This window comes from Anser cygnoides, chromosome 5 (genome assembly GCF_040182565.1).
Source record: "Anser cygnoides isolate HZ-2024a breed goose chromosome 5, Taihu_goose_T2T_genome, whole genome shotgun sequence".
NCBI lineage: Eukaryota > Metazoa > Chordata > Aves > Anseriformes > Anatidae > Anser > Anser cygnoides.
In genome coordinates, this window is record NC_089877.1 from 44,324,251 (window position 1) to 44,348,490 (window position 24,240).

Genomic DNA, 24,240 nt, shown 5'->3' on the forward strand with positions numbered 1-24,240 from the left:
ATGGAGAATTCTGGCCAAACAAATGACTAAGGCAGCTTTTGTTTTCTGCCTCTTAGTGTTTGAACAATGTAAACGCTATAGATCTGCGTAAGAAATTATGCACCAGGATAGTATTGAGCAAAACAGGAAATGTAAGATAACACTGTACATTGGGCTTATATGAAATAAGCTTTCTTAGATGGGAGAGCAGTCTCCCTTAGATGTAAAAACAAGCTCCATGCAGAGGAGATGGGAACCTTGTGCCTGGACACATTTAAAATGGCATTGTAGGAAAAGTAAACATGCTGAGGGAAAAGTTTATTCTCACTTCATATTTATATTGTGGGATTCTTATGTAAAGCTTTTTTAGCATGGAGAGATCTACCATTTCCAGCTCTGTGTGTGGGGATGCATCTTTTTTTCTATTCTTTTAAGAAAGAAAGGAAAAAAAAAAAAAAGCATAGTGATGGGGCCCACTCCAGAGGCCAAAAGGTATTGAGAGTGCTTTGCATTTTGCAGCATCAGGCCCAGTGTGCTGGGTGTCTGGAACCAGCTGATCAGCTGCCTTTTTGTCTGCAGCTCCGTGCTGACTCCAATCCTGACCCCTCTCCTCACCAAAGAGCTCTCCCAGCTCCTGATTTTAGTGCCCCACCTGCTTTGAGCAGCAAGCATAACTTAGTGCTGAATGGGGTGCTTAGGCCCTAATCTGTCTCCCATTTCAGTGCTTCTGCTGGAACATGTCACCCTTTTTTGCTTCTGTTTTTTTCTCCTTTCATGTGCTTTCCTTAATGCTCCTTCACTGCACCAGCAGCATGCTGGCAGAGCTGACTGCTTTTCCCTCCTGTGTTATCCCCTGGCAGCAGCTGGACTTGTGCTCCATGCACACAGCTTCCAGGTGAAAGCAAGTCGGGAAGGTGAAGTCCGACTGACAGCCCAAGCGTGCTCCCCAGGGCCACTGGGCTCTTCACTTGTGCTGTTTTAGTGCTGTTCCGCAAGAAGCCTGTAAAGTGGGGCTGGGAAAACGACTTTGTCAGGAAGGCTTGGGACCATGCTGGTGGGTCAGGGGAACACCCCGTTCATAGCCTCCCTTTATTGGTCTTGGACACTGTTGTGCTGGGGGCTAGTGTCATGCCCAGTGCAGCTGAGTGGCTTCTAAATGAGTAGATGGACAAAACTTCTTGCCATCGTGGCAGCTGGGATTCAGTGCCTAGCAGAAGGTGTATTTTTTTGTCTTCCATTCTTCAGCACTGGAGTCTCTCAGCTGTGCAAGTTTTTAGATACATGGGTACATGCAGGAGAACGATGTAAAAGAGGTTCTAGAAGAGGTTCTAGTTCTCTTCCTAGAGGTGGGGTGATGAAAGTCTTTTTCTCTTGATGCCACTTGTAGTTGGAGAATTAATTACGCTCTCTGCCCTCCCCAACAAATATGCAAGCAAATATTTTGCTCATTCCCTCCCTGTTTTCCACACAACTTAAGGCCCAGTGCAGATGAAAGTTTGGGGAGCCTTACCTATTGAGGGTTTTAACTTTGTTCCATGCCCTGGAATTTGAGCAGAGGTGAGCAAAGAGATCTTGAAGTGCCAGCGCTGGTAGGTTTTTGCATAGGACAACAAGTGAAGAGGGAAAAAAAAAGAGAAGGAAACCCCATAGCATTTTGGTCTAGATGAATGGAATCAGGACCTCCTCCTCAGTCCATCTAAACCTGCGTAGTGCACTAAGCTGGTAACCTGATGAATAGTGTTAGCCACAGGATAATGCCATCTTGATGATGGCGCCTCTTCAGTGGACCCAAAGGATCTTTGCTCCATCACAGGAGGAGAGTCCGGCTGAACACATGCTTTGGTTGTCTTTGGTTGCTTTTGCATATAGGAGGGGAGATGCCAATGCTCCTGTGACCTTTGTGATCAGGCCAATAGAGGGAGATGAATGTTGGGATGCTGCATCCCTAGCTGTTATCGCCCTGCTATGGACAGTGACACCATTCTGCTTCAAATAGTGACACACCATTTTAAGTTTGTGGACTAAGTCTACACAATGCTAAATCCACTAAATAGTTCATCTGTTGTCCTAACTGCATCATTAGTTGAGCCGTGCTCACTTTTAAGCATGTGCTCACCCATATGTAATAGCAAATGTTTTCAATTTGTTTCTTGCTGGACAAGTGACAAAAACATAGAAAATGCCACTGCGGTTGGCACTAGATGCCTAACACATTGGAAGCCCAGGCAGTGAGAATAATGCTTGATTGGCATACGGAAACTGGACTGGTCTGAATATACCTGCCAGGGATGTTCTTGCAAAGCAGGCTCAATGCATATAGGCTAGGGAAGATAAGTAGCAGGGAAATACTGCATACCTATGAGCAAACAATATCTATTCAGTATTTTCAAAGACTTTAAACATCAGTGTTCTCAGTTCAGCATGTTTTATCACTGAAATTAAATGCAAAGTTTCTGTCCCAAAGGGAGATCTTCTAGCCTACATTTATTTTCATTGCTATTGTTTTTTAAAGTAAATCCCCCCAAATTTCAGTATTGAATTAATATATAATATTCTGATACTCCTAGAATCAAGTATTTCATATTAGTAATTTAGCTGACCCCAAATACTTTCGAGTTGGTTCAAGGAGAGCTTATCTTCTTATCCAGAGAAGTTCCACATAGTAGCTTTACCATAGGATCCTTGTGTTTCATTCTACCATAGGGGTCTGAATCTTTGGTTAAGCTGCTTTATGGCAAAAATGGTCGTGCATCTCTTGTGATGTCAAGTAGGACACTGCTATTGCATCACGTAAAAGTGCTTCCCTGGGGAGTACAGACAGAGGTTAAAAAAAAAAAAAAAGAAAAGAAAATGGAGACCACTGCTGAAAGTAAATGCAACGCCTGGAAAATAAAGTTTTGTAAGTTCATATAAAAGATTTTCTGTTAAGTTTGACAAAACTAAATATGCCATTTTGGGTTGCAACAACTTGAAGTAAGACATTTCATTGCTAATTCTCCTTTAGGAAAATGGAATTCTGTTAGAAAGCCATCCCAATGGAAACATTCACCCAGCTATACTAAACGTATCTATTTTCCTGAGACAGGTATTTTGTATTTGCACAACCTTAGGTGGATTTGAAATATAATAAAATCAGTAAGTTGAGTGTTTATTTGCTAAGTCATTGTCTGATGCAGTTTTCAGTGTCTTGTGTAATAAGGTTCAAACCTTAAATGATCAGTGGGGCCATCCTAAAATATTTCCTCTCTGCCTTTGAGATGAAATCCTTAAAGTACTTGACAGTAATCATTTCCTCACACACTCATCACTGAACCAAGCTAGACAGATTTAGCTTGTGCTAGCTAGACAAATCTGAGTTTTCAGGATGAATTTGGAAAGAGCGGGGCATTGTATAACTAGCGAATATCTCTATAAGCTCAATACAGAACTGAATGTAATCGAAATCAGCTAGTGCATGCTTGTAAATAAGCTTCTGTGATGTTCTGTTTTGTTTCAACCCTTAAAAAAAAAAAAGACAATCAAACCTTTATTAGCTAGGTAGTTCACTTGTAAACTTGAGCCCTTCAGTTTTGTGAGATATCAGAATTCTGTTAATAAAAGGTTAATCCTTTCTGTGCATTGAACACTATCAAAGTCTAACTACATAATTTGCCCTTTCTTGTTACCTAAAATACAGAATCATAGAGAATAAGACTGGAAGGAACCTTGAGAGGTTATTTAGTCCTTTCCACTTCTGCTGTCCCAAGACAAAATCAGTGACATCCATGTGAGCAATTTGTTTAACCTGTAATTAAAGGTCTTCAGTGATGGTTGCTCCTCAGGCAATCGCTTCCAGAGCTTCACCGTTCTTTAAAAAGCTTTTCCCAACATCAATTCTAACACTTCCTTGCTGTAATTTTTGTCCACTATTTTTTGTCCTTTTCAGCATGGATACAACAAACAGATCGTTCCTTTCCTCTTTGTAGCAGCCTTTTTATATTGGAACAGTGTTATGAAGTCTCCTTTCTTTTTTTTTTTTTTTTTTTTTTTTTATGGTAAAAAGAAGCAATGCTTTTGATCTTTCTTTTATTTCCTAGATGTCTGGTTATTCTCATTGCTCTACTTGGGATTATTTCGAATAGGTCCACTCTTTTCTTGAGGTGTAATTTTCTGAACTGGGCATGGTCTTCAGCAGAGCACAGCACTGTCTTCTCTCACATTTCTCAGGCCTGTGCTCTTCACATTCCAGGATGCTTCCTTCAGTCCACCCAGTGAATGATTTTCTGTGGGTAGCTATTGTGTGTTTCTTTCTACTCTCCTTATTTTCCCTCTGCACTATATAGGCTTGGTGTAGAACCTCTCTCCTCATTATTGTATACTCCTGACTATTGGTAAAATACTGACATACCTCCTCAGTCCCCTTCTTATATCCAGATACATGTCCAAAGTAGAACTTGCTCTTCAGGGCTAGCATGAAGTACACCTGTGTCTGTGCCCTGTGGCAGAAGCAAGGAGTATCATAGCTGGTTGTTTGGGCTTCCGTGTCCTGCAGCTTTGATTCTTTTCTGTTACTAGGCCAAATGGAGGTTTGAACAGAACATGAAGCAGGAGGGAAGTTCGGATTTATGCATCTGCGTCCACAGTAAAATGCCTTAAATACTTTGCCATGATACAAAGGTTAATTCTACTACTGTCAAACATCAGTTACTTTTACAACTAAATATTGACAGCTAGTTTTGAGGAACAGACTGAGAAATCTTAGTCAAATTTTTCAGTGTTTCAGTTAGCACTTAGCAGTCAAGACAAAATCTCTCGTCTTCACTTACAGCTTTTGCCTAATGAGCAATTTTGCAAAACCAATCCCATGGCCATGTTAGCCACCATGCTATGAAGAATATAATTTTGAAAACATTTGGATTTAAGTGCATTTCTCACTGTTCCTTAGAAAGTCTGTGGAAGGGTGATATTTTAAGAAATCCAGAAACTATATATTTTTTTCACTCATTCCAGAACTTGGAAGTTTCTCCAACAAGGAAGGAACAATACCTGACACTTTAACTGCAAATGAGCATTCATCTGCAAATCATAGTCTGTGCTACAACTGATTCTTCTTAATCTTGCGGCTTCCTAGGCTGTCCCTTTTCAGTAGCTGAATAAACAACTTTAGTCTCTGGGACTAATACAGAATCTTTCAGCAGCGTTTCTCTTCAACTTTATAGGCTTCTTCTCCTTCTGTTCTGTCTTTTTTTTTTTTTCCCAAATGCATATATATAATTTCTCATGTTCCCATTATCTGTCCAAAGATGCAATTGTACTATCTGTTATTCCCTTTGAGATGAAGTTTTTCTTCAACAATAGACCAAATGATTTAGCAGACAGGGTATCCCAGTATGGAGGATGCAGAAATCCACGAATGTGATAAAATAAATCCTATCCTTATTGCTACCTATTCAAAGGAAGGAATCCAAGAAGTAGGTCATTTCACAACACAGTGCTCTTCTGTAGCTCAGATGCTGCAATGCAATACCAAGAATAAGTAAGGCTGTAGAGCATTTGACGTTTTATTCACTTAGCAATATTTGTAGCTAACTCAAGTGGCAGGCTCAGTATATGCAAAATCATATTGTACAGCTCAAGACAGATATTAGAACGTCAGTAAATAACTGCAGAGTAGCTTTTTTTCCCCTTGTTTTTTATTTTTTTCCCCCTTCTCTTCCTTTTCTTATTGGTTTAGAATCTCTCTCTGTGATACTTGGTTGTAAGGAAAAATATCTTGGATTTTATTCTAGAAAACCATATATAGTAATATTTGGTCTGTACCTTGATGTATTCCCAGGTGAAAGTTAAGGCAGCAAGATGGACTCCCTAATCTGTTTAAGCTTTCTCTGGTATACCATGTGAATGATTTGGGTTGGTGTTCATTCTGCTACAACTGGGAAGACACTCAAACGTCCTGGAGTCTTATGAGATGCAGAGGCTTATTTTTTCCCTTGAAGGGTAGTTGAGACCACAGTAAAGTAGTGGTTCCTCTTCCCTCAGTAACTGTTAAGGAAGTGTTATTTTTCAGCATTAGCCTTTCTGAATGATTTTTCACTGTGTTTTCATTAGAGCAGTGGAAAGAATTTCCCCCTGACTTTTTTCAGAATTTTTTATGCACACCTTGAATCCCTTTTCTTTTTCTTTGTATCTTTCCAAATGGAGTGCTTCCCTGCATCTTTCTAGAATTCTTCTGAAACTCAAGATATTCTCTCTTCCTTTTTTTTGCAGTTTTCTACTTAAAGTTATTCAGAACCTAGAATAGATTTATAATGTGGAAAAAAAATCAGGGAACCTTGAAATATTCTTCCTTATCGTTTAGGTGTTCTGCTCCCCGTATTCTTATTTTTAGCTAGGTAAACACATGTCCTTTGTTAAGTATTTCCAGATGAGTTGCAGGAATGCATTACTTTAGCCAACGTAGCACAAATTGTATCAGAATTTCTTTTGTTTGGTTTCAGTTATTTATTCTCAATGTTCAATGCATTGTTTTTTTGCCAGGCAAATGAACTCCTTTCATTGTGGTAAATGGTGATGTCTATCTATAAATACCTGAATACAGTTGTTATCCCACTGAACCATCAAATATGTTTAGACCAGGTATGCACAACGCATTTAGATAATAAATACACTTAAAATAAGTGCAGTAAAATAAGTGCAGCAGCTTTAGTTATCCATCACTGAAGCCTTGGACTGCTGCACACACAGTCTGTCCCAAATACAAAGTAAACCCTTATCAGCTGGTGCGTTGGCTTTTATTTGCCAGTTGAAGCGGGCTAGAAACAGGTAGTTCTGGTGAACCCACTGCTAGGCTGGTAATGTATGAAGATGCAAGAACGCTTGTGGTGCAGGTGCCTTTAAGGCAGCCTTAGAAAGCCTCTAGGCTGAACGTCTCTCAGTTACTGTTCTGACAAGTGATGCAGGCAGTTGACGAAGGGGAGCAACTCATGACAGAAGAAAAGCGATCGATGACACACAGGATGCAGTAGGGAAACAACTTGGCTGACCTTCCCAGGTGGTCTTCCTAGCCAGCTGAATTGAAGCAGCCTTCAGGTTGACCTTTTTGTCATGATAGTTTGTCATCTAACTCACTAGGCTATCAGTGGCCACCCCCCTTTGTTGCCTGCCTGTGTCCAGCCTGCACCAAAGCCCATTTCCTGCTTACTAGCACCAACTGCAAGAGGAGCTGAATATTGGCTGCTGGCCAAGCCTAGCACATCATTTTTTCCTCACTTTTGTTGCTCACTCTCTATCTGCATCTTCACTTGATTGCAGAGAGACACTTTTCATCATTGTGAAAAGCCATCTGATTAGAGCTCTCATTAACCCATGAGTGAAGCTACTTATCATAAGTTTAGATGGAGAAGTTCCTTGAATGCTTTGGGATTGTGAAGTTGCCATTTTTAAGAAACCTCAAAACCAGATTGCCAATTTGTTTTAGTTCAGCTTAAAACAAACTCTTCTTTCTCAGCAGATTTAAAGGAAACCTAATTTACTGTATATCTTCTACTCTTTATCCTGCCAAATGTCTGGTTATCATGGAATTCTCCTACTCTCTACAGAGACTGTGTATCTGTACTACCAATCCCTGACCATCCTTTTATATTAGTCCAATTCGTAAAGCAAAGATAGATTGAACCATCCAATTATTCTTCTGTTAAACCATATTCAGAACCAGTCCTGATGGAAAAAGAAAAAAAATATGCTAGTTTCATTCTGAGAATAGAAAGTGATTTTTGAGATTGGTATAATAAAGATTACTTTTCAAACTCTCTGTACATAGCTTTTGCCAGTTGTATTTTTTTTTTTTTACCTCACTTCCAGGGAGAATTATAAAGAAGATGTGTGTGTCTGCACCAGGAATCATCTCCTCGACTCATAACGCATCTTGACCCTCTTTGATACAGATACATGGCACAAAATCAGGCTGCTCTCTATTTAAGCAGACATGATCAGCTTTGTTCAGAAAGTCATCTGATAAATATGGACAAATTAATGGTCACTATTTTCATTGCTGTGCTTACCTCTGAGTTGCCATGGAAGACACGTCCCAGAATGGCACTGGGAGGCTGTGTCCTAGCAAGGGACAGCCCTCTGAGTCAGTCATGGCCTGAGTTGTAGTTAAAGAGGTGCAGGTTTCAATCAGTATTTTGCAATACCCTGCAAGTTAGGTCAGAGATTTCAGGTAAAATGAAACTATGAGACAGGAAGTGTTCTGGAGATGATAGGTTATATTGCTGGCTGATAGCTTCCTCAGTGAACATCTGTCCTCCCTGGCTTGCAGCAGCTGACTGTAACAAACTAGCTCTTGAAGGTCATATTTTTGGAACTACAGATTTTAGTTTCATTCCTTAGGCTTTTTACTTGCTTTCGCTTTTAATGATAGGTTGCAAGCTGGAGTCATGAACATGTAATGAAGACTCAGTGAAAGCACTGGTGGCAAGTCAGACCAGAATCAACACAAGCCTCTTTTCCTTTACCAGCCATTTTTAACATTTTGCAAGCATGTGTTTCAACTGTCCTGGAAAACGGCAATGAAGCATCTGTTGATTTCATTAAAATACAAAGATTCGTAGGTTATGAGGCCAGAAAGAGCCATTATGATAATCTAGACTGATTTGCTATATAATTAATTCCTATCTCACTATGTCTTTTAGAAAAAACAAGATCCTATTTTAATTTAAAGTTTGCCGGTAGCTGAGAACATGCCATAACCTGTAGTAATTTATTTCAATAGCAAATTACCTGCATGTAAAAATAAGTCATAATATTTTAAAATGTGAATTTCTCGAACTTCAATTTCTAGCCCCCGGATCCTATTATTCCTTTGTCACATGGATTGAAGAGCCCTCTATTGCCAAATTCCATTTTCTGCATAGGTACTTGTAGATTGCGATCAGATCACCCTTTAACCTCTACCTATTAAACGGACTGAATTTGAATGTTCTTTGCTATGGGACATGCATTCCAGTCCTTTAATTACATTCCCTTTTCTCATTCTTGAACCTTTTGCAATAAAACTGCAGATATTTGAAGCTGCCGTAGCATTTCACTGCCCAAGCCAGAGATGCTGTTGGCTCTTTATTCCTGGTCAGGATTCACCTGGCAAATACACTCAAGGATTATTCTTAGTCTTTTTTTTTTACAGTGCTGAAAGTTCTGGTGTACCTGATTATACGTCAAGATCTGGATGTCCAAATGTGACTGTCATTGACACCTAAAGTCAGCCATGTGAATAGTGTTGCACTTTTCTTTATGTACAGGTGTTTTTAAAATTTCTCAGGCTATGTGGTAGGTTTGGGTTGTAATTTTTTTCTTTTTATTAAAAAAAAATAATAATGTAGATCAACAAATGTTTCAATGACAGATGTTCAGATCTGGATGAATCTTTGAAAAGAACAAATTCAGAACACTTGTATCTATTCCATACCCTTTCACATCTCTTCCGCAAGTGTTCCTTTGTAGTTGCTTGTTTGGTCTTTTCTCCAAACTTGCTCTCAGATCCACACTTACTAGTGACTTTCTGAGCTACAAGTAATTCTGTGTATTTTTCTCTAGATCCTTTGAAAGTTGTCTATATCAAAGATTTTCAGTGGTGGTACTGGTATAACTAATGAAATGCATGGCAGTCTGCAGCAAACCCCGGATAAACCCAGGAATGGACACTCTGCCTTTCCCCAAAGGAGATGGGAGCTGTTACTGAAGTATCAAATACATGAAAAGGGGAGAGAGCTGGAAGCTACATGTGTGTGTAAGCGTGTTCCAGCTACCAGCCCTCATATGTAGGTACTGTATTACATTTCTTCTCCTTGCATGGGGAGAGGCTGGGTTCGGCCTCTCCCGTGGTACATTTTAGAGGAGAGTCAGTGTGAGGAACTGTTAGCACTATTCTATAAGAACAGTTTTCCTGTGATGGGATGGTTAAAGTCACACACAGTTAATTCAGACATGGCATTCTCTTGCTCACCAAAGCAGCTCCATAGCAGGGTGAAACCAACAATGCAGAGTTGCACCAAAGTGGCACCATTAAGGAATCCCATAGGCTGACAGAAGAACTCTGTCCACAGGAACCTATTTCCAATTGTCCTCTTTCTCAGGCTATCCTTGCAGTGGGTTAAGGGGTGAACTGCACACAACCTACTAAAGACAGATTCCTGAAGAATACATGAAAAGCCCTAGTAGGACTGAAGAATCATCAGTCTATTTACCCAGTGTTCTGCCTCTAGCAGTGGTAGTAGAAGTGCTATTAAGGGAGAGCATGTGAGCATTGCATTTCTCTTACGCTCCCACAACATCCCCTGTCATTTGATTAGGATTATCAGATGGTCCCATCCCTTCCTTTTTCCTTTAATATCAATTTGTGGACCCGCTGTCCATTTATCTTTTTGGTTCTTTTTTTAAACCTGCTGATGCTCTCTTCTCTGCTTCTGCAAATTCCTGCAATAGCAAATTCCAGAAGTTGCTACTGTGTAAATAAGTACGTATAGGAATCTGTTTTAAATTTATTTAAACAAACTTACAAATTTCAATGAGTGCTTCTAGTTGGTATTGCTGGATTTGGTAGAGCAGTTCTACATTCAGCTTCTCCACCGTCTTCTGCAAGTTTTGATGTTATTCTTTCTCAACTTTCTCATTCTCTTCTAAATAGGACAGCCCTGTCCTTTTCAGTTTGTCCTCATAAAGCAGCTGCTCCATGCTCTTTATTGCTCTATTTATTTTTCTCTGTACCCTCAACTCCAGCATTTCCATGAGATGCAGAGACAGGATTGCATGCAGTGCTCGGAGCTAGTGTCTGTGGAAAGCACTGGACTTGTCACACACATAAAGTATGTGCAGAAGTTCTGGGCAGTCCAGGAGTATATGTGCATGGAGTACATCTCAGATGTAGCTGTGGCTTCTCTCTGGCTCGGTTGCATCCGTTTGTCTGTCAAGAGGGGGAGGCTGCAATGCACAGGCCTGCTGAGTTACTGGAAGGAGGTATACGGTATGTCTAGCCGGAGTATTTGACATGGTTAATCCACAGAATGAAACTACTACAGGCCCATAAATTGGAAATATATTTTATTCCTGTTGCAGATATTAACAGGCTTGATGTGTTTGGAGTCTGTGCAAGGGCAGAGTGCTTTACTGGGAACTAGAGCAAAATAAGCTATTGCAGGTCAATACTGTCCTCTGCTGGGAGGAACTACAGTGCTGTGCCATGACTCCAAATGGGAATTAACACTTGGATTCCCATTTCACTGTGATGTAGGGCATTTTGCCTTTGGAACAGGGAGATCTGATGCTGTACTGGCTGCACTGAGGAAATTCTTTAATGCTTTGCAAAAGCTGGACATTCTTCACATGCTACAACTGTGTTGAATTGTGATTTCATTTCTTTTTCATCCTGTAGTCGTCTACTTCAGACTCTTACCTCCCATCCTCCCTGTTATTTGCCTTTTAATATTTACTGCAGATTTATTTCTCCGACTGTGAGCTAGTGTGGTGTTCCAGAGTTTATTTCTGTGAGTTGCTACTGGGATTATGAACTTCTGTCTGATTTTGCAAAAATTCTTCTCTGATCTACTGATGCTCAATCTGCTGGTGGGTTTACAGCCTAGAGAATATCAGTGAAGAAGCATTAACTGTTTGGTCATAAAGTGCCCCTGGGCCTGCAGATTGAGTATTGCAAATGTGTGTCCAAACGTTACATCTGCATGTTTTTAAGCCTGTCCATGCACCAGATCAGATGATATTTGTAGAATTAGCAGTGCATATCTCCTTTCCTTTCTCTTTTCATAGTAAATTGCTGACAACCCGTTCTGTTAGCAGTTCAAAAGCAGAAGAAATCAAATCTGTGTGCACATGATGCTATATGTAGTAGACACAAAGAATTTTAAAATAATGACTCCTCTGAAGAAATCAGAGTTTCCAGTAGTGTTGCAGAGCAGTAATTCAATTTAAATTATTTTATTTGTAGAAATGCTTTTGCTTGTTGTTTGTGCCAGTTCTGGGTTCAGGAAGCACAGAAGGTTGTTGAATCGGAAGTGCTCTTTAGAAATACTACAGCTCTGTGCTTTCTCCAGCCCCTACCTCTGGGAGAATGGCATGGGGCAGAGACAAGTGCTCTTTTGCAGCAGTTTAATTCTGTACCTGTGAGAAAGAGAAGGGCAGGACTTTCACCTGAGCCAGGCACGCTTGGGAGTCTTTGGCTGTTTGGGCCTCTGCCCTTGGCTACTTTCCATGCCTGTAGCACTGTGCAGAGTTCAAAGTTCTGGTCCTCAGCCCAGAGTGTGTAAGAGCCCAGGCACTCAATATGTAGAGGCTTTTATGTGTGACACAGATATATCCATTGCAGGTTTGTGCCTACTGTGTTTTAAGATATCTTGGTAAGATAAATTATAAGTCTTTTGTTTATTTTTTTCTTGTAGCTCCTTAGGAGCCACAGGGCAATCACCAACAGTTCTCAGCAACTTGTTTAAATATTTTACATCTCTCTTCTAGTAGTAAAGCAGGCTTATAAGAATAATAGAGAAATGACAGTGGCAGTACAGAGTTCCCTGCTGCGGTTAGCAGAGATGGACATGGAGGTTAAACTTGGTTATGTATTTTGTATGGAATTTATGCAAATGCAACAGCATGATGCCAGACACACACTGTATTTTATATACAAAAGCTTTTACAGCAGAGTGGGTCTGTGATAGAGTTAATTGTTCTCCCTGTCCTTCAGTAAGTGTTCTATTCTGCTTGCTTATCTGATCTATAGTCATCACAGAGTGCCCACTGCTGTCATTCCTATACATGCTCCTGGTTCTGCTCTCTCCTTCTGTCATCATGTCAGATTCTTGCATGGTCTCCCTTCTGCTCCCCACTGCCTTTTGGGAGAAGTTTATCTCCCACGGATGAAAGTAATTGGGGTATTTGTACTGTATGCAGGATTGATGTATGATATTTTTCCTTGTGTCTGACAGGTTGTTTATAAGAATAACGATATTCGTCTGGAGCTGTCTCGCTTGGCACGGATTGGTGATACTAAGATGAAGATCTATGGGGAAGTGAAGTTTGTATGTGAGAATGTGGCTACACTGGATCCCATCAGCTTTGAGACACCTGAGGCCTATATTAGTCTGCCCAAATGGAATACCAAAAGGATGGGCTCCATCTCCTTTGATTTCCGAACCACTGAACCCAATGGGCTGATACTTTTCACCCATGGCAAGCCTCAGGAGAGGAAAGACGCCAGGAGCCAGAAAAATACAAAGGTAGACTTCTTTGCAGTTGAGCTTCTAGATGGGAACCTCTACTTGTTGCTGGACATGGGCTCTGGGACCATTAAAGTCAAGGCCACCCAGAAGAAAGCCAATGATGGAGAGTGGTATCATGTGGATATTCAACGAGATGGAAGATCAGGTAGAGTGGTGACTTTTTCTTAAGTAGATTCATCTTTCAGATCTAGACCTAGGGTTAGAAATCGGTCGTAAGAAGCCTTCAAAACCTGCTAGGTTTAAGTCACCTTCTTACAAAAACTTAATCTTACTCCATGACTTTTATCCAGCAAAACAAAGATGTGAATGGCCAGGTTTTCATCAAATGTCTAGTGTGAACTTCAGATAGTGCGTCACAGAGGCAATCTATTAAAATTTATTCTGAGTCTTCTGATACTCTGGACCGATCTTGGCAATTTCATATGCAATTATGGCGATGGCTCCTTTGAAGGGCATGGTACGGTTTAAGAACCTTCGGAATCATTATTATATAGTCCTTGTTTTGAGACATTCTCATTGATTTATTTTGGATTTCTATTCAAAAAGGAACTGAATAGAAATCAAATGAGCTTTTTTGTTGTGATCTGATATTACCATCTTCTGGATCTTGTATCTTTCAAGAATGGGGGTTGGATTTTGTCATAAGGAAAATAAAATTAATGTGTATAAATGGTAACAAATCAACATTTTCATCCTATTCTGTTTCCTTTAGCATCTCAGAATTTTCAGTCAGGTTTCTTCTTCACTCTCAGCCTGGATACCAAGCCTGCAGCAATCCTAGTTAAAGTATCTGGGTCAGCATTTAGTGGATGTTTTTCCTTTTAGCTTCTCATTTTCAAAAATGTATTTTAGTTTACTTCCAATAATATACTTATCTTGCGATTACAGAGAGGTATTTTGTTTGTTTCTAATGCTGTTTATAAAGCTAGCATACTCATGGTGACTCTGAAATTGTGTAAGGAAACAAAATAAATAATGTAACTTCATCTTGAGAACATGTGAGCAATTGTACTCGAATTCCTCCTGGACTGGTGGGATCTGAAAGCCAGGCCATATGTCCCTTCAAAGGGAATTTTGCCTACATTTGCAAGTGGATTTGGGATTTGTCTGGAGATCTTCAGATGATAGTAGTAGATCCCTAAGTTTATTTTTCTAGTCACAGAATGTCCTTGGTACAGGGGAACACAGCGCTAGAATTTGCTTGCCTTAAGTTTTCAAAAGAGCTGACTTTTAGATAGTATGCAAAGCCTAGCTGTTTGAACAGGTCTTTGCCTGAAGCTAGTTTTTTCCTTTGATGATGTAAGGAGTTTTTTTTGTATTTTGCATCGCGCTCTACTAGGGCTTAATATGTGAGGTTATATATTGCTATCTCCGAAAGGCATCGATAGGAACATTTTATAAAAGAAGCCCTAAATAAATAAATAAATTGAGCTTTGATTTCTTTAGAATTGCTAAAATTTAATTAACTTCCAAGGATAAACTCAATTACTAGCATTCAGTGCTGCCTTCAGTTTTGCTTGCTCACTTGGGGACTGTCTGGTCCCTGAAGAGGCAGCTGCAGGAGGAGGAGAGAGAAATGACACTAAACTCTCTGCTAAGGAAGTTGGTAAAAACCCAAGGGACAAGAGGTACCCATGTTTGTTCATCTAGGAGGGTGTGACAGACGGGATTGCTACTTCATGGATGACACTGTAGGACTGACTTGCTGGTTGTTCAGCAGAAAGGTTTGTGATGCCCTGAACACTGATTAGCGATAACAGGCTGTGAATTAAAAGCAACAAGCTCAACAAGAATGAACACGTTTGCATGTTCTCTCCTTTTTTAAAAAATATATTTTCTGCTGATGACAAGTGCTGGGTTAATGACCCTAGTGACTGACGGTGTGTCTCCCAGATAACCAGGATACCAGCATTTGGTTTTCCACACCATACCTTTAGCAAGCATCAACCACGTTTATCGTGTGGTGCTTTGGTAGGTGTGAGGGTCATCCCTTCTTGTTTAGTCCTTGGCTTTCCTTCCATGTGCAGGCTAAAAGAGCAGCTACATCTTAGGGGTGGTGGTTTTTTTTGTTTGTTTTGTTTTGTTGTGGTTGGTTGGTTTGTTTTTGTTTTTTAAATGCAGATATGTGGTGTCTAGAAACTGAACTGAAATAATGAACTTACCAGATGTGGGCCATAATATAGCTATTTGGTTTTAATGAGCTAGTGACCTACAGGTTCTGATTCTTACTACTAAAGCAGCCAGTCCTTTGCTAGGTGTCATCTCCCTTACTTCTTTCCATTTCAGGAACAGTCCAAAACTTCAGGCTCTGCTGAGTCTATACAATAGCCTAAAGTCCAAATATTCACTAACGCTGGGGAAACACAGAAGTCTTGCTCAAATAACCTCTGGCATCTCTAGTCCCTTTAGGATTTGTGTATGCTTTGGTCTGTGCTGCCTGCCAGAGGAACAAAAGCTGTTTTTCCTCTGTGCTCTGACAGAAGCTGACAGGCTGGACATGGACACCTCGTGTCCTGTAACCTTTCTGTCCTTTGAGAATGCTCCTACAAAACCTGCCACAGTCCCCAGCAGGAGAACACTGAGCATGTTACACAAGACCATGTTTTTGGTTGGTCTTTGGCTACAAAACACGTGATATCCCACCTGCTGAGACTCTAAAAACCTTCCTGGAAGGTTCTTTCTACAGCTTCATCAGTGTAGTGCAGTGCTTTGAATACAGGGATTTGGAAAAAGAAAAAAAAAAATGTTAGCCCATCTAAATCCTCCTTTGTAGGGTCAATTCAGAATTTTTTCATCTCAGCAGCTTGGCTTTAAAAGTCCTGTGTGCTGGAGTTAGTAACACATCCTTACAGAATTAGTTGTAGGGTACAAAATACTGGCAGAAAATTTAGGCTGGTGTCTAGCCTGTTTTCGTTTATCATTTCCTTCTCTTTCTCCAGGTTTTATGCTTCTCCTTGGTATTCAGTATTTCTTCTCTTTTTTGGGGGGGGTCTTCACATTTGTTGCTTTTGCAGGTGTTGCTTGCTTTCTCTGTAGTAGCAGCTGTCTGGAGCTTAGCCCTTCCAGTGTTTCAGCTTGTTCTAGTCTTTTGGGTAATGTGCACTTGATGTGCTGCTTTTGAGGAGTGGCAGTGCAGACACTAGAAAGGTCGCTGTGATCCTGTGGCTCTGTGACACGCTGCCGTTACAACTGTAGGTGTATTGTCACATCTTTTTTCTTAAAATGTAAAAGGGAAAATGTCTGCAGTGCTGCAGCTGGTTTTTACAAATGATTCATCAAATAACCCTGGTTCTCTGTGAGCCTTTAATTTGTAACGCCTCTATTGCTTCTGGCACTCTGCTGCCTCTGACATTATTCCTAAGTTATTACTGAAAATCACACACATGAAATACCTTGTCTCTGTGTCATACGTGCTGTTCTCCAAGATGACACCTATTACAGCTGAAGAAAGAGCATGTGTACATGACTGCACTTTCTTACAGAGACACAAAATAGAACTAACTCTATTAACTAAACTCTCCCACCTTATCGTAGGGGTGTATGATAAAAATGCAATGATGTGGAATTAATCTTAAAGCATAGATAGGCCTCTCTGAGGACAGGCTATCTTAATGGCAAGGCAATTGGATGTGATGATTTATTGCTAGGAAGAGTGAGTTGCTGATTTTTTTTCTGAGAGTCTTGTGGGCAGATGTCCCTATCACAGAAGCTGCTGAGTGCTCTTCTGAAGAGTATGCTGCTTTGCGACAAGAGAGACCTGTGTGATGATCCCTGCTTTTCCTTAGACATCTGATCTTAAACAAGTCACTTGGCTTCTACGAACTTGTTTCATATGTTCTGATCACATCTGTGTATTATAGGTTCTGATTAATTTATGTGCTGTGAATGGCATCAGTGTAGTAGGCCCACAGCTTGCTTGGAACATATGGAAACCTCTACAGTTTTAGTAATTTTTCTTCAGAGATAACCTTTGTCTTTCTCTACTTCAATTTTCCCATTTGTAAAATGGAATTTAGAATACTTAACTTTCTTTGTAAAACCATAGATAATTTATTTTGGAACAAACCTCTGGAGGTTTCTAGCCTAAACTCTGCTGAAATCCATGTTTCCTTCAGTGCTGTGCCTGGCTGTGTTTTGAATACCTTCAAGGATGGTGATTCCACAACCTTTCTGAGGTTCCTGTTTCCAGTGTTTGGTGACTCTCAAGGTGAAAAATGTTCCTTTCCAGAGAGTTGGAATTTCCTTTTCTGCAACTATGATCAGTGGCTCTTGTCACTCCAAGGGCATGTTGCTGGCTCATTTTCAAGTTGTTGTCCAGCATGTCCTTCTCTGCAGAGTTGCTCCCTACCCAGCTGGTCCCTAGCCTGTACTGATGTGTGGGGTTATTCCTCTCCAGGTGCAAGACTTTGCATTTATAGTTGTACATTAAACATTTCTTATAAGGCCTTTTCTCCGTCTTATAAAGGTTTCTCTGACTGGTAGTTCTGTCTGTCCGTTCATCAACCTTTCTTCCCAATTTTATGTCATTTGCTCACTTGACGAGGGTCTATTTTTCCTATCATCCAGGTCCAGCTTTGATGAAATGTTTACTGTGACAGCTATGTCATGTGAATTAATACAGAATCACAGAATGGTTGAGGTTGGAGGGGACTTGTGGAGGTCATCTAGTCCAACCTCCCTGATCAAGCAGGGTCACCTAGAAAATGTTGCACATTCAGGCAGATTTTGATCATCTGCAGAGAAGGAGACTCCACAGTCTCTCTGGGCAACCTGTTCCAGTGCTCTGTCAACTTCACAGTAAATAAGTTTTTCCTCTTACTCCGATGGAAATTCCATTTTTCAGTTTGTGCCCGTTACTTCTTAACCTATCACTGAGCATCACTGAAAAGAGTCTGGCCCCATCGTCTTGGCACCCTCCCTTAAGATATTTATACGCATTGATAAGATCCCCTCTCAGCCTTCTCTTCTCCAGGCTAAACAGGCCCAGCTCTCCCAGCCTTTCCTCATAAGAGAGATGTTCCTGTCCCCTTATCTTTGTAGCCTTCCGCTGGACTCTCTCCAGGAGCTCCGTGTCTCTTATACTGGGGAGCCCAGAACTGGAAACAGTACTCCAGGTGCAGCCTCACCAAGGCTGAGCAGAGGGGAAGATCACCTACTTTGAATATTCTTTTGCTTTTTTTTCCTCTCTAGTCCTGATACCATCAGATTCCTGTACGTTCTCAGTACATCCTTGCTTTGCTGGATGAATACCATTGAATAATGCTCAGGTTTTACATGTTATTGTTTAGCTGTTGCATTGCTAAGCTTGTGATGTTATGTTACAAGGTGGTGTACAGACATGCTGACCCAGTCACTGTATGGAAACACTTATGGCTTGGGGTTAAAGCGGACAGGGAGCTGTGTAAGAATCACTGTCTCTGTTAGGAGTGTGTTTGGGCAGGGAAGAATCTTTATTTTCTTCCACTGAACCTTAAACCTCATTCAATTATTTATTGGAAGAAATGAACTAGACTGAGGCTGTAAGTTAAAGCATTGATTGATGTCTCCTTATCCTCCTCTTTTAGGTACTATATCAGTGAACAGCAGACGCACCCCATTCACTGCTAGTGGGGAGAGTGAGATCCTAGATCTGGAAGGCGACATGTACCTGGGTGGGCTGCCAGAGAACCGGGCAGGACTCATCCTTCCCACAGAGCTCTGGACAGCAATGCTGAACTATGGCTACGTCGGCTGTATCCGAGACTTGTTCATCGACGGACGAAGCAAGAACATCCGGCAGCTGGCAGAGGCGCAGAACGCAGCAGGAGTTAAGTCCTCCTGCTCCCGCCTGAGCACCAAGCAATGCGACAGCTACCCGTGTAAGAATAATGCAGTCTGCAAGGATGGCTGGAACCGCTTCATTTGTGACTGCACTGGCACTGGCTATTGGGGTAGAACATGTGAGCGAGGTAAGTTGAGTTTTCTGACCTCAGTTATGCAGAGCTGAAGGCGTGCAGGAGTACTAGAACAAAATCCAGTGGTTCCACCATACTTTCCCCTGCCCATGTTGGTCTTCCCAGTGCTGAGTTCCGGTCCCTACACTAAGAAAGCTCTCATCTCAGATGGTTTCTTTCCAGTCTTTTTCCACTTTCATTTCATGAACTTACCTTCTTCATCTGCCACTTCACTCCCTAACTCTTAAGTCATTTTCTTCAGGTTCTACTGGTCACTTCGGCTGAGTACAGTTGGATTTCTAAGGCAGACAATCCTGCTGTATATGACAAGTTTCAGGCATATTACTGGAAACGTTATCAAGTGTAATTTTGGATTATTGTGATATTTCTTGCATGAAACATGACGTACCCAGTTCTGTCTAGTATTCCTCTTTTTTACATGGTAGGATTTCTGTGATGGCTGTTTATTGGTAGAACTAGCTAATGGGATTGTGTTAACAGCAACATGTTTCCAAGTTCAACTCTGATGAAATCAGATCTGTAGGAGGTGGTGGGAGAGTTTCTGCCCCTTATCATTATGTTATTGTAAAGACATCTGATTGGAGATGTGAGGCAAGAGTATGGCTGGTACAGGCAGACACACGTATATATTCTAGACCACAAGGAAGTGAATTCAGTAATGTAAGATGTCTGAGCTGTACACTCCTGAACACCAGGTGGTTCCATTAATAGTTGTCCTTAGTGTACTGGTGACACCCTTGGAATGAACAGTTAAAAAAAATGCAGTGCTAAGATCACTTAAAAAATAACATGCTTCCTATAGACTGTTTACTGGTATTGAAACGAAATTTTCTGTTCAATAGGTGCTTATTAACACTTCTTTCTGGCTGAGCTGCCCTTACAGTACACCCAAGAAATAACTATAAACCATCAGCCCTATTAATCTTAGGGCTTTCAACACATTCTTTCTACTACCTTTTTGGCACCATGGCATAATGGTTATAGCATGTGTCTCAGAGTTGGAAGTTTGGATATTTTTAAGTTTCTGCCATAAATATGTAAGAAGCTACTTTTCCACTCAGTGTTCCCCACTACTCCTTTTTTACTGTAGATCACAGTACTGTATGACCCAAGAGAAACACTGTGAAAGTTAGGCGCTACGCACAAAATATTAGGCAGATTTGAGATTTTGTAATTCATCTGCTCTCCAGAGGATTTTCTTCTTTGCAGGGAGTTTTTATTAATGAGTAGAATTCTTTTGACAGACTGGGTAGGGTTTTTAGGCTTTACTGCAGAATATCTGTGATCATTCATAAGGCTTCTCACAGCCAGCAATTTGCAGCATGCTGCCCTAAGCAGCAATTGCAGTTAATTGCCAGTGGTCCTTAAAACAGCTGAAGCGTCAACACTGCCATCCGTGCTGTGGGGACATGGGTGAAAACGTCGCGTCATAAGATTCATGTGCATTGGCTATGCCAATGTCAGCTCAGCAGTTCTCTCTTACAGACTACATTGGATTAGATGATTCTGGAAGACAGAGGTCTTCTCAGCCACAGACTTGTGAATCGTATTGGCCTGACTCTGTAGCCAGTGGCAAGTGAGCTTCCCATTCTCGATCATAATTCTGTAATGCTTCTCTGCTGCCTGGTCTAAATCAGTGTGTCAATCTTGTAAATCATGTGAGAAGAGCATTTTGGAACCACTATAAACATTGCAGCCTTCGGACAGGTTTCCAAAGTCAAAGATCCCCCAGTAGCTGTTGGAAGGGAAAGGTGGTGTGGCTGTGCACAGGGTTGGAAAAGAAGATGTGGGATGACTGCTGGCTTTGCAAGTGGCATGAACTCAATTAGAGTAGTGTTCTGATCTCCTTCTTTAGATAGCTTTGATAAGTACTCTAAGATTAAGAACAAGTAGAGACCTGGCAATGAGGACTTGTGCTAAATACCGAAGTTCCCTGTGCAGTCAGAGGAAGGAGGTAGTTGCTTCTCAGGAGAAATCCAAAGCAATTATGTGATCTGCTTGCCTCCTTTTGTTGATTTGCCTTGTCTCCTTTCATTGATTATGTTGAGATCCTGGTCTGATAATTCACTACTGCTGCACTCCAGAAGGTGCTAGGGAGGAACTGAGTGCCAAACTGCCAAGGCTCCCAGATTGACAAAAGAGATCATGTCTTGTTTTGGGTGGGGGGCATAAAGCAAAGAAGATAGAAAAGAGGCTGACAGATAGGACACAAGCCCTCCTCTAAATGATGCTTTGAGTCCCTTCTAGTCTACTCTTCCTAGTTTGTGAATGCTCATATTACAGAGTTCTCTGTTCCTGCCAAATGCCCATCTTTTTCCCCAGAACAATTTCCCTTCTTCCACCCTTGCCCAGATGTCCTCTCATGAGGACACTTGGACTTCCCAATAACATGTCCTCACATGGCGTTGCGCCTGCATCTGAGATGTATGTGGTTATGATCTCCTTGCCTCACCCTGCTCATCGAGCTCCTGTTATACCTGATTAAAGTAAGCATGGTGGAGAGCAAGATTTAGTCATGCCAGAAACTCCTAAAATGAAAGGAGTTTTTTTTTGGTTTGTCAGAAATAAAAGGCAGACACAGAGAATTGGATGTGATAGAAGTTATTATGACTGCAAGTATATATTGTACTTAGTTTGCTAGGCCTTGGGTTGTGATGTGTCAGGCATTAGAAAAAAAAAAAAAAGCTTGGAGCTGTACTCCTCATAGTATTTAGTCGTTCTTGCATACTTGGGTTTTAGAAGGAATAGGAATATCAGAGAACAGTGCAGTGAAGTCTCTATTTTAGAATACCTTGTTCCTTCAGGTCTGCCTTATTGCTAGTTAGTTTGAATAAAGGCATCAGACGTAGGGTGAACTTTGTGAGAGATGAAAAAAAGGATCCTCAAATGCAATGGGTAGCACGTTTCCTCCTGTTGTTTGTGAAATACCTTCTCATACTGAACCCAGCAGAAATTAGGGTGCGTTGCAAGTCTGTCCGCAAGAACGGCTGGAGGGCTGATACAGACGGGCAGGAGAACGGGAAAACGTGGAATGGTTCAGCTGCCATGAAGGTTCTTTAGTGGTTTAAGGTACTTAATGTCTTCTGTGCTCTTTAGTTTCTAATTTGTTAGTACTCGACATCAGCCATGGCATCAGGTCACAGCAGCCCCCTGTTAATTGCACTGAATGGAAGTACTCGAGATGGAAGTTGAAGTCTGGCTCATGGAGCGTGATGTGCTTCCTTGCTGTAATAACAGAGTACCTCCTCACAACCCACAGATTTTTTTTCTGAAAAGAACCCCAAGGCTTTGGTGTTAAACAAGCAGGAGGAGAGGAATGTGTGTTGTATTCACATAGCTATTTCCCGTAGCTGCAGTGAAGTTGCCATGAGCTCCAAAGGGTGATTGGGATCTGTTCTGCTGATCCTGAAAGCTCCCTGCAATGTTTTCCTTCTACTTAAACTTAGCAGAAGCCAAAAGCCCAGGAACAAGGTCATATAGAAAAAGACTACTGAAAATCAGATAGTGTTAGGCTAGTGAAAATGTGAAAATTGAATGTTGTTCATCACTCACTTCTTAATGCTTGCTCCTACTTAATTGCCTCGGTTGGACTTTCTTTTATTATGAGGAGTATACTAATAAGACTAGAAAATGCGGGTTGATAGGAGACTGCCAGCCATTTAAGACTGAAATAAAGGACACTGAAGTTTAGATTTTAAGCCTTTCAAGGTAATTGTTCAGAACTGGCATACCTGGAGTCCTTTCCAGGTAACAAAGAAAAGTCTTGTTCCAGCTCTTCGCATTTGCTGAACTGCACCCAGTGTTTATTGCAGCAGACAAAGATATCCCATTCCAGTTCTCCCCAGGGCTGGAACCAGTGTCCTTTCCTGTTCGGGTTTGCTCACAGATGGGCAATTAAATCCGCAGCAAACCAGGCTTTCTCTGTGTTTTGCATCACACTGTTTGTGAACAGCAATGTACCTGCTGTTGGCAATGCTGATGTTGAGCACAGGGCTACACATTCAGTTTTATTATCTGCCTAGTACCTTTATGGCAATGTTTGCTAAGAACAGTTTAATGACAACAAACATCTGCCCATTATGTATGCAATAAACTGGGATGCTGTAAAATTACTGGTAATAAGAAATGCTACAAAATCATTTACTACATGGTTTAAGTGCTGCATCCGTTGATGTCTCAAGCACAGGTAGCAGCATAGATTTCATTTTTGTTTTAGTGAAGATATTTGATGATGATTACAGATTTGAAGGTTTGTTAAAAACAAAACAAAACAAAAAAAACTCAAATATGTTGATGCTTTTTAGACAGTCCAGTCCTTCCAAGTCTACAGTGTTATGCTAGGTAACTGCAGAGAATAGATTTTCTTACAGGACTGATGGTTTCCAGGGGTGCTGGAAGTATCAGGAGAAAAGCCTTTGCTGCAGCGTTTTAATGCTTTTAATCCCAGCTGGATCTCGAATATTCAAAGACTTCAGGAAAGTCAAAATATCAGAATAATTTTTATGATTTCATGAGATAAAATCCAAGATGTTAGAGATCAGAAGGTCTATTCCACAACTCATTTTTTCATTAACTTACTAGTGCCAGGTGGGTCCCTGCTGTACAATTTGCCAGAATGTCTCTAAACAGCAGAAAAAAAATGCAATCTGAAATTGGAAAAAGTTCAAGTAATCCCTTCACACCCATTTGCATTTACACCTTACTAATTTCATAGTAAAGTCTCTATCCAATACGACCTGAGGCATGTTAGCTTTGCTAAGGGCATTTGTGTGAGAAGTTCATTTTCTCACTTACCATCAATCTGTTTGTAATACATGGCTGTTTCCCTCAGTGGCTGGCCCAAGCAGCTACTACTGTGGCATACACTGTACACAGTTCTCAAGAAACGCAGGCCTGTGCTTTTTTTTTTTTTTTTTTTTTTTTTTAGTACTTAACTCCCTTGTATCTCTCCATAATAACTATCTGTCTTAGTATAAAAGATTACTGTTTGGTTTTCTAACTGTTGTTTTTCTCAACTATATTAAGCTCAGGCCTTTATGCAAACTCAG

General features: G+C 40.9%; 1 protein-coding gene across 22 annotated transcripts in view; it reads left to right on the forward strand.

The window, feature by feature from the left end:
• Nucleotides 1–24,240, forward strand: part of NRXN3 (neurexin 3) — a 1,012,648-nt gene that overhangs the window by 308,493 nt on the left and 679,915 nt on the right. For all 22 annotated transcript variants that reach the window (XM_066997130.1, XM_066997141.1, XM_066997143.1 and 19 more), the window contains 2 exons: nucleotides 12,945–13,383; nucleotides 18,803–19,186. In XM_066997130.1, the coding sequence (XP_066853231.1) occupies nucleotides 12,945–13,383; nucleotides 18,803–19,186 (823 nt within the window). The remainder of the gene's footprint in view (nucleotides 1–12,944; nucleotides 13,384–18,802; nucleotides 19,187–24,240) is intronic.